Source organism: Cimex lectularius, unplaced genomic scaffold (assembly GCF_000648675.2).
Source record: "Cimex lectularius strain Harlan isolate CLEC.00 unplaced genomic scaffold, Clec_2.1 scaffold19, whole genome shotgun sequence".
Lineage (NCBI taxonomy): Eukaryota > Metazoa > Arthropoda > Insecta > Hemiptera > Cimicidae > Cimex > Cimex lectularius.
The window spans coordinates 1,238,431-1,249,397 of record NW_019392664.1 but is presented as its reverse complement, the minus strand read 5'-3'; the positions used below and the strand labels follow the sequence as shown (position 1 = coordinate 1,249,397).

The 10,967-nt window shown below is 31.3% G+C and overlaps 1 protein-coding gene across 1 annotated transcript; it reads right to left on the bottom strand.

The window, feature by feature from the left end:
• Positions 1 to 1,270: 1,270 nt before the first annotated feature.
• LOC106662246 (titin-like) lies at positions 1,271 to 10,967 on the bottom strand. Its single transcript, XM_014386168.2, has 2 exons — positions 10,863 to 10,967; positions 1,271 to 7,650 (listed from the first exon to the last, which is right to left on the bottom strand). Exons 1-2 carry the CDS (start codon positions 10,942 to 10,944, stop codon positions 1,298 to 1,300), a joined length of 6,435 nt encoding a protein of 2,144 aa, XP_014241654.1. The 5' UTR covers positions 10,945 to 10,967; the 3' UTR covers positions 1,271 to 1,297.

The following is a 10,967-nucleotide window of genomic DNA, read 5'->3' as shown; positions in this document are numbered from 1 at the left end:
AATGAATTAGATAAAGGGTATTTGAAAAAAAAAAAATTTTGTACATTTTGGGCACATCTTTCATTTTTCATTATCTCATTATTGGAAGTGTTGGTTTCATGGGGCACTTAACAGAAATTAGCCTATTTGATAACTAGTTCAATTTAATTTTAATTGAAAGACAAAAACCAATTGGTTGGATATTAATTGTCAATTTATGTTACAGGTTTCTATTTGTATATTAATGATAAAATTCTAAATTATTCTAATCAATTGACATTTAGCACTGCTGAAGATGTGTCAATAGCCCGACGTTAAAAAATATTAAAAAACCAGTAAGGATTTTTTTTTCCAAATTCCCACAACCTACATTGTGAACTGTGGATAGCATAACAAAATTATTATTTTAATTAAAAATTTATTCATGTTGTTAGGTCATTTATGATTATTTTAGTGTGCATAACTTTGCTGTTCGGACTACTAAATGCATTCAGCATTTCGCCGTTTGCACTTCTGCAGAAATCTCACATTATTCTCCCCAATCATCCTAATCGGTTAATTTAACCCTTAACGCAACAGCTTTCTATGTCTTGGTCTAGGTCACAGTTTTATCTTAATGTACAAGAAGATTCAAAGAGGAATGCCTCCTCACTTCAGGACCACAGGAGCTTCTCACGGACGAATACATTGAACTATAGAGTGCCACAATACCAGTAACTTTTAAGAAATGATGAACTTACATAAAAATGGGAAGCAGAAATTTGAGGAACAACATACCGTTGGCCTTGAAAAATTGCCCAAAATTTACTCACCCATTGTGCAACTATGAAATATCCTGCATTTGACAATCTTTTTAGTTTCAGGCTTTCAGCGTGAATATAATTTGTCTGCAGTCAATAAATGGTTTAATATCTTCAAAAAGCGCAGATGAGATTCAAATAGGGTTTTGCAGTGTAGGAAAACAAATTTAAATTTAAAGTACACAATAAAAATGCCTACGTTTTACTAGTTTTGTATATTTTTTTTAAACAAGAGAAATATTTATGGCCTATATTTTTTTATGATATAAGTACTTTTCAATTAGTTTTATCAGTTAAAAAAAAAAAAATAAGCAATCACAAATACACACATACATAATATGTTTTTATTTATTATAAAAATCTAATAAATATGTAATATTGAATATAAAAATGTTATATAAGTTTATAACATTATTTGCAATATGTTCAAACTCAAATTTAAACATTATTATTTGTTCTCAATTTAAAATAAATTATGCATATTTCTGCACTGTCACAAATCAATATATTAAAAAAAATTATTGGTTTTTGGGAGAAAAGTGTTTTTCCTTGTGTCTGCTTGCGATAGAAAGCATTTCAAGAAAGGATGGCTCAGCTTCATCACTTTCTTCCTGTGATGCATCACTGTAGTAATAAGAATCATAGTCCTCAGTTGATTTTACTATTGATGATTCCTCAGCTAAAAGCCCTAAAACTGAACCAGTATCAGTTAGCATGTGTGCTTTGCGGTTTAAGTTAGTCATATCGCTGTCCTGATCCATGTTTAGAACCGAGAGCCTGAGTTTTTCAAATGTTTCTTCTAAAAATTGTTTATCTTCTGGCTTTGCTTTAGCAAGATGGTCTCGTTTCATGGAACTAATAACATCTAAGATAGAATCCTTATCCAATTGGTTTAAAAATGACCTCATGTTTTCGGTCATATTACTGTCTGACATATCTTTAATCGTTAAAGATGGTAATAAACCTTCTTCCACAGAACGATCATCTTCCACTGAACGAGAGCGAACATGACGTCTTTTTATCGGTGATTTATTCTCTTCTTCTATGATGTCCAGCTCTGTTGGCCCTTTCTGATCTAACGTTTCTATAATTTCTGAATGATTATTTTCATTTTCTTTTAGGTTTTGGTTTTCTGCCCTAAAAATATCCATTTTAAAGGGTTTATTGTGGGTGTCCAAAGTTTTTTCTTTCTTATCGTCTTCCATATTGGTTGGAACTTCAGTTGGCTCAGACTTGTCATTATGACGTATAATAGTTTTGGATTCATATAATTTTACTTCATGATCACCTTCAGAATTTTTAATCTTTTCTTCTTCAAGTCGTTTTTTGGTACTTCCAAAAGTTTTATTTTCAAATTGTATGGTCAACCACTTTTTACTATAATCAATATGTTTCCTTTCTGCATATGGGGTTTTAAGTTGGTTATTCTTTTCCGCTGGAATAAAAGTTCTATTACTTATTGTTTGTGTAAGGTGTTCTAATTTTGTAATATCAGATGAGTTAATTGATTTTGCCGGTTCTGGAAAACCCGTAGCCATAAAGGCTTTTTCTTCATTAAATTGACTTTGTTCTGAATAATCTAGTTGCAAATCTGCGATGGTTTCCTCATTAGTACCATTTATGGTTATTTGATTTTGAGTATTGCTATAGGAGTTTTCAGTTCCATTCCTTTCATCCTTGCTCCTTGTAGCTATATCAGCAAAATGTTCAAACAAATTGAGTTTCCTTACATTTGCTTGAAGCACACTATCAGTTTTATTTGTGTGCTGTTTCTCAATAATATCCTCTATTAGGGTCTTCCTTTCACCTTCAGTATCATTGTTAACAATATTTTTAAGTCCATTCATAAAATTGTCAGTTTTAATTTGTTCCTTATTCACAGCATTGTGTATTACATCAGAATCTGTGGTAGTAGGTGTGTCTGTTTTCTCTTCTGATTTAAATGGTTCAGTGTGGTTTAAGTAAGACAATTCAATGTTAATAGATTTTTCTTCTTTTGATATATCTTTATAATCCTTTTCTGCAGTAGACTGTTCCTCATTTTTATCTGATTCAATTTTTTGTTGAATTACAATAGTTTCGATCTTAGCTTGGAAATCTTTCTCAGTATTAGCTTCTTGCCCATATTCAATTGGCTCAGTGATGTCAGATTTTACTGACAATTCAGGTTCACTTTCGCCAGTAGTTTTTTCTTCTGTTGTTATTTCTTTTTCAACTGTGGGCTCATTCTTATCATTCTCCAATAAAATTTTATGTGGATTTTCAACGCTAATACTTCTGATCGTGTCTTGGAAATCTTTTTTGATATTGTCTGCTATACCTGATTCAAGCAGTTCACCTTGTTTTTCATTAGAATATTCAGAAACTCTGTCAATAGTTTTTACTTCTGCTGATATATTTTCAATTGTGGGATGTTCCTTAGTCTTGTTTTTCTCTAGTAAAATTTTTTCTTTAATTTCAGTTGGTATACTTTTGACTTGACCAAGTAAATCTTTCTTAGGGTTGACTAAAAATCCAGATTCAAGTTTTCTACCTCCATCAGGAACATCTTGGATCGTAATAGTTTTCTCTTCTGCTGTTATATTCTCATCACCATATTCCATGATTGTTTCTACTGGAGGCAGCTCCTTTTTCTCCAGGGCAATGTTTTCTTCATTTTCAGTTGGTATACTTTTAACTTGATCTAGTAAATCTTTCTCAGGGTTGACTAAAATTCCAGATTCAAGTTGTTCACCTCCATCAGGAACATTTGGGATCGTAATACGTTTCTCTTCTGCTATGATATCCTTTTCATCATTTTCTAGAATTATTTCTGCTGGAGGCAGCTCCTTTTTCTCCAGGGCAATGTTTTCTTCATTTTCAGTTGGTACACTTTTGACTTGATCAAGTAAATCTACCTCAGGGCTGACTAAAATTCCAGATTCAAATTGTCCACCTCCATCAGGAACATCTTGGGTGGTAATAGTTTTCTCTTCTGCAGTTATATCCTTTTCATCATTTTCTAGAATTATTTCTGCTGGAGGCAGCTCCTTTTTCTCCAGGGCAATGTTTTCTTCATTTTCAATTGGTATACTTTTGACTTGATCTAGTAAATCTTCCTCAGGGTTGACTAAAATTCCAGATTCAAGTTGTTCACCTCCATCAGGAACATCTTGGATGGTAATAGTTTTCTCTTCTGCTGTTATATCCTTTTCATAATTTTCTAGAATTATTTCTGCTGGAGGCAGCTCCTTTTTCTCCAGGGCAATGCTTTCTTCATTTTCAGTTGGTATATTTTTGACTTGATCAAGTAAATCTTCAGGGTTGACTAAAATTCCAGATTCAAGTTGTTCACCTTCATCACGAACATCTTGGGTGGTAATAGTTTTCTCTTCTGCTGTTATATCCTTTTCATCATTTTCTAGAATTATTTCTGCTGGAGGCAGCTCCTTTTTCTCCAGGGCAATGTTTTCTTCATTTTCAATTGGTATACTTTTGACTTGATCAAGTAAATCTTCAGGGTTGACTAAAATTCCAGATTCAAGTTGTCCACCTCCATCAGGAACATCTTGGATCGCAAAAGTATTCTCTTCTGCTGTTATATCCTTTTCATCATTTTCTAGAATTATTTCTGCTGGAGGCAGCTCTTTTTTCTCCAGGGCAATGTTTTCTTCATTTTCAGTTGGTACACTTTTGACTTGATCAAGTAAATCTTCCTCAGGGTTGACTAAAATTCCAGATTCAAGTTGTTCACCTTCATCACGAACATCTTGGGTGGTAATAGTTTTTTCTTCTGCTGTTATATCGTTTTCATCATTTTCCACAATTACTTCTTCTGGAGACAGCTCCTCATTCTCCAATGCAACATTTTCTTCATTTCCAGTTGGTACACCTTTGACTTGATCAAGTAAATCTTTCTCAGGGTTGACTAAAAATCCAGATTCGAGTTGTCCACCTCCATCAGGAAAATCTTGGATCGTAATAGTTTTCTCTTCTGCTGTGATATCCTTTTCATCATTTTCCAGAATTATTTCTGCTGAAGGCAGCTCCTTTTTCTCCGCAATGTTTTCTTCATTTCCAGTTGGTATACTTTTGACTTCATCAAGTAAATCTTTCTCAGGGTTGACTAAAATTCCAGATTCAAGTTGTCCACCTTCATCAGAAACTTCTTGGATGGTATTAGTTTTCTCTTCTTCTTCTATATCTTTTGCATTCTCACCAATAAGTAATTGTACTGTAGGCTGCCCTTCTTTATTCTCACCCTCTGACATAGTTTTTTGTTGATAGTCAAAAATTAACCCTTTATGTAGATCTTGACTTTTGTTGAAATACACTGACAGTTCAGTATCAATTTTGAAATCAATAGTTTTCTCTTCAGCTGGTTGATCCTTTTCAACTGTGAACTGTTCCTCATTGTTACCATTCTGTAATATGTTTTTGTGTTGATTTTCAATATATAAATTTTTCTCGATATTGTCTACTGTTCTAGATTCTAGCGGCTCACTTTGATTTTTGCCAGAAAACACCAATTCAGAAACACCTTTGACATCAACTGTTACTGTTTCTGCTTCTCTTTCATCCATTTCATCAGTTATTTCACCTACAGCCAGCTCCATTTTGTTATTGATTTCTGTTTCAATTTTGTGTTCATTTGCATCATTTATACTTTTAAAAACTACAAATTCATTCTCAACATTGATTACTCTTTCTGTTTCATTAGACTGGCTTTTAGTAATGACGGAATTTCTTTCTGGAACATCTCCGATTATAAGTTCTTTGTTTTCGGGCATATTTTCATTTTTTTCAGTAGTCACTTCACCTTCGAGCAGTTCCACATTATTATCATTTTCTATTAAAATTTGGTGCTCGTTTTCAATGTTTAAACTTTTAAAACTGTAGTCATTTCCAACATCTTCAATGGGTTTAGTAATGAGAGAATTGCCTGCAATTTCAGGAATATCTTCAATAGCGATTTTTTTATTTTCAGTCGCTAAGTCAACCTTTTTAACAGACATTTCTCCTGCAGGTTGTTCTAAATTATTATTGTTTTCTGTTAAAAGTTTATCTTCATTTTCAATAGTTCTACCTTCAAAAATTTCAGACCCATTCTCAATGTCTGCTGTTCGTTCTGCCTCGGTAAGCTCACTTTTATGTATATCGGTATCCAATGTAAATTGTGAAGTACCTTCACTCACAATTTCTGTTTTTTCTTTGAGAGTTATTTCTTCATCATTCTTTGCCATTTCTACTTGCAGTTGATCTCTATTATCACTATCCTTTTTCAAAATCTTGTGTTCATTTTCATTCATTTTACTTGAAACAACAACGGATCCATTCTCAATATTAACCACTCGTTCGGCTTCAGTAGGGTCACTTTTATGTTCGTCAGCATGTTCAGTAAATTCATCTTTAGTGGCATCTCTTGCTACATCGCTCTCAGCATTGTCAACTTCTATTTTTATAATAGTGGGTTGTGGATTTTCATTGGGAAAATTTTCAATAATAGCAACTTTTTCTTTTTCTAATGGTACAATACTACCATTTTCTAGATGAGATGTATCAATAATACTAATTTCCATTTCAGTATAATCACTCCCATTCATATTTTTAATGTTGGAATCTACTGCAACATTTTCAATTATTAAAATTGTATCTTCTTCAAGATTCTTCTGAATCTCAGTCTGTTCGGAAGATATGTCAATTTTAATGTTATCTGCATCTTTTGGATTATTATCCTTGATGTTAGTCACCATAGAAGGACTATGTGAAATAATTTCTTCTTCAGCATGATGACTCTGATTGTTGACAATTCTTCTTAATTGTTGTTTATTAAAATCTGTCTCAGTATTAATTTTTTCACGTTCATTCACATTTAATACTGTTTGAAGAACTTTAAGAGTATTATCTTTTGTTTTATGAAGATCATTTGTAGCATTGTTTTCTTGTGATTTTTCATATGTTTTTCCATTATTAATTACTGCTCCTTCCAGACTTTCATTAAATGTTCTTTCACCTTTGTCCGCAAGTTCAATAACGAAGTATTCAACTGGAGATTTTCTATTCTGTTGTACATCTATGTTTGCTTTATCTTTTGTCAATTCTTCATTTGTTGTGTTGTAAAAATTATTCCTGATTTTTAATGAGCCATTCTGTGCATGGTCAAGTTTTGCTTCTTCCTCTATTTTGTTCTTATGCTGGTTTAAAATAAACTGAGCTACAGTGACTTCATGTGGCTTGCTTACGGGTTGTACTTCAATATTAAATCGGTTAACTTTTTCAGTGGGCTGATTTTCATTGTACATTTCTTTTATGTCATCTTTTCCATTTATTTCTTTCATTGGTTTTATCGCAAAACCAATCAATCCTTTGGTCTGTTCAGTTCCAATATTTATTATGTTCTTCCCTTCTGTAATTAATTTCTCAATAAATTTTTTATTTTTATAAGCAGTTTTTTCAAATTGCCCTTTTTCTATTGGCAAAAATTTTTTGACTGCCCATTTCGCCATATCATAATATAATTTATTATGAATCTTACTTTGGCTTTTTTTCTGTAGGAAGGGACACAGTGGAGTGTTTATTTTACAGTTAATATGTTTGATGACCTCATACGTTGGACCATTAAATTTGACATTTCCTTTGTTTGCACGGCCTACATCTTCATTTTTCGTCTTTGTGGCTTGATTTGCAATATGTCGAGGAAATACGTTTCCTAACGTTTTGTAACCATGATATGAATTAAATAATGGTTTTTCACTATCTTTCTGAAAATCAGCTACTTTCGCATTTAGCATATGGTAGGTTAAGGGTATTAGATATGTAACATATTTTTTCACCCCAAATCTAACATCCATTTTTTCTTTATGTGATGAATCCTGGCGATGGTGATAATAACCTTAAAAATAAAATAAAAATAATATTGAATAAAGTACAGTATTACAATCACATATAACATATTTATGTAAAATTGTTTTATTATTATTGATATAAGAACAGGTTCTTTGAACAACATTTATATTACAATTCCCTTTTCCTCTTTCTTTGTTTTTTTGTTTTATTTTTATATTCTGGGTCAGTGTTAAAATATTGGGCTCATTAAAAACATAAAATATTGCTGAACAACCTTGAGAGTTATTTATTTCTTAATCCTTAATTTGGTAATTTATCATATTTTATTTTCCTGAACATCACAACTCTTCCAATTTAAAATTTGGCTGTTCCTTATTCTCCGTGAGTTTTCTGACACGAACCACATTTCAGTTTTCACTACAGCCTTGCTACATTTGCATAATAATTTTTTATGTAGTTTATTTTAAATCATGCTTCTCTAAGAGTTTTCCAACTGTATATAAAACATCAAGGATAAGACGAATTTGAAAGAAAGAAAAATACTCATTTCCTTCATCAAGATTTAAAATAAGCTTAAAGTGACTTTATTCATAATAAATTTATGAATTTAGCTCAATAGACTGGACAAGTTCTATTAAAATTGTATCAATAATTATTTTTTAACATTTTTAACCACGTTTCACAGTTTCTAAAGTAGGGGAGAAAAGGTTTTGTCACTCCTTTACACAAAAGATGTGGGTTCTGCTACTTCAAAATGTAATGTTTTTTTAATCTAAAATGATTTATTTATATTTTACTATATGATAATTAAGTTTATACGATTTATTTACATTTATAAGACCGCATTCTTGACAATGGATCATGGGTAATACATTTTTAATTAGCCCATTCTGAGAAATAACAATTTTTTAAAACTATTTTTTCAATAACAATATTGAATTGTTTTCATTTAAATAACAATTTAATTTTAACGAAAAAAATTTATTAAGGTAAAATGAGTAAAGCTCCTCCTAGTAAAGGCTGAAATGCATGAGCATTAAGAAATAAATAAATCAAAAGGATGATATTGACAATATTTTATATTTTAATTGGTTCAACATTTTAACACTAAATCCAAGTAACTTTATTGTAAATTTACTATATTGTAATATCTGGAAGGAAGGAAAATATAATTATCTTTAAAATCAAGATTGATAAATTACTTAATTTTTATAATGCTTTTTGGATTTTTATGTTATATATAAAAGTATAGACTTTATTTTGGAAAAAAAATAAGTTTTTATTTGCTTACTTTAAGCAAAATAATTTCAGTGTCAACCATTTTACTATTACATGTTTTAAAATTGAAGTTTAATGCAACAGAAATGAGGATTATTGAAAAAAATTAAACCTGCGCTCACACGTAAAGTGTCATATATGTAACTGATCATCATATTAATAATTTATCTATAACAAGAGGCTACAGAATGGTATCACTGATTTTAATAAAACTTATCGTGGGGATGAAAAATATTAGACAAGCGTCTGCGCATTTTTGCCAGTGGGTAAATTTCAGCTATTTTTTTTTTCTCAATGGATACCAGGAACTAGAGGAGTTCCCTCCTGAGCACTGCAGCTGTACAGCTTATTGTACTTTATCCCTGGCTCCATTTTTGGGGGCTCGCAACACAAGCATGAATTTGACCCCCCCCCCCCCGGTGTGCCGGTGTTCTTCCATCGAAGAAACTCAATTTTGAAGAGGGTTGGGACCAAATTCAAGGTCGCTGAGATCTGATCCTGCTCCTTCCATTGATGAGTGCCGTGTTTTTTCTTTTGTTCTTTCAATTCACCGGTCCCCTTAGGCGTCAGAAAAAGTTCAGAGGCAACGTGGGGATCGAACCCACGACCGCGGGATCTACTACGCCGAGAGTTTGATGACTTAACTACTCGGCTACCGCGGCCCCCCCAAATTTCAGCTAATTAAACATTTTTGGAATTTTTTAAAAATTGGACCGATTCAAAAGAAGAAAGGTTAAGAATTTTTTTTTTAATGTATCCAAAACTTTGTATTCAGGTTTTTAAGGTGTGATTAACAAATATCATCTTTGTTTCTCACTACAAAATTATTTCAACATACTTTGCAGAAAAACGATTCTGAGTGCTAGCAAATTGGCACTAACTATTAAAATACTATATTAATTGTAGCAAAGCAATTCAATTTTTTTTTGCAAGAAACAAAGTTGATATTCATTAATCTCACCCTTAAAAATTCCTGAATTTTTGGGCAAATCATCAAATATTGCTTTCTCAAAATTTTCCTCTTATTTTATTTACAAATACAAAAATTGTGCCATTAGTTAAAGCTCATAGAGTAAAGATTTTGGTGGATTAGTTGTCATTTACAAGTCATCACTATTTTTGTGATTTTTGAAAAGAATCAGAGATATGTATTCTTTTTGAAAATCTCAAAAATAGTGATAACTTAAAAATGACTATCAGAATCTTTACATAGATTTAGGACCCTATGAACAAATAATGACACACTTTTCAACTTGATAAATAAATTAGAACCGTAGAAATAAAATAAAACGTTTGAGGAGTTTTTTCATCCTTATTTTTCTCACTTATGAAAATATAAAATCTAATGTTCGTTAATGTAGGCTCAAAGGAGAGAAATGAGGATCTCCAATAGTTCTAATGAGGTTCAATTTGGATAAAATCCAAAGGATTTATAAAGTTTAATAGTAATCCAGTCCAAAAATTTCTATTTTTTTATGACCACGATTTTTTTTATTTATCAGTATTTTTTGCAACATATCCTAATTGTTTCTTTCAAAATATATTTTTTAACTACTTTACTTTACTAGAAACGTTTTTGTAACTTTTTATATATCTGATCTCATTTATTACGATCCTGCATATTATTTTCTTATCCTAGGTTAAAAAAATCGACTGATATATAATAACCTTGAAATACATATATAGCAAAAGCAATTAGCTGAAATATATTTTTTTTCGGCTCCTAGATCCCATTAGCAAATAGACTCGGACACGTGTCTAATATTTTTCAAACTAGTATTTAAAAAAAAGCACTTTTCATTGAAATAGGTGATTTGACGTTCTTACATTTTATTAATCAAATATTAAATAGCTGTCTAATAAAAAGAAATTTTGCAAATATATTCTGGAATTAAAACCTTGATTTATTGTATGTTGCACAAATTTTCCACATAATCGCGAGTTTGTGCGAAAACTTTGTCAAAAAAAAGTCGTATTTACCACTTGGCCTCTCATGTCTCTGCGACTTTGCTAAATGCAGGATTATTATGAGAAGCAAATTTATTAATATCCTGGCTTCCATCCTTCCTCAACCCCGGCCAAAAT

Bases quoted from the DNA above. Each gene is read 5' to 3' on its own strand.
- LOC106662246 (XM_014386168.2), bottom strand. From the start codon at position 10,944: ATGGAAGCCAGGATATTAATAAATTTGCTTCTCATAATAATCCTGCAT. The intron at 7,651-10,862 runs GTAAATACGACT...TTTATTTTTAAG, and splicing joins GAGACATGAGAGGCCAAGTG to GTTATTATCACCATCGCCAG.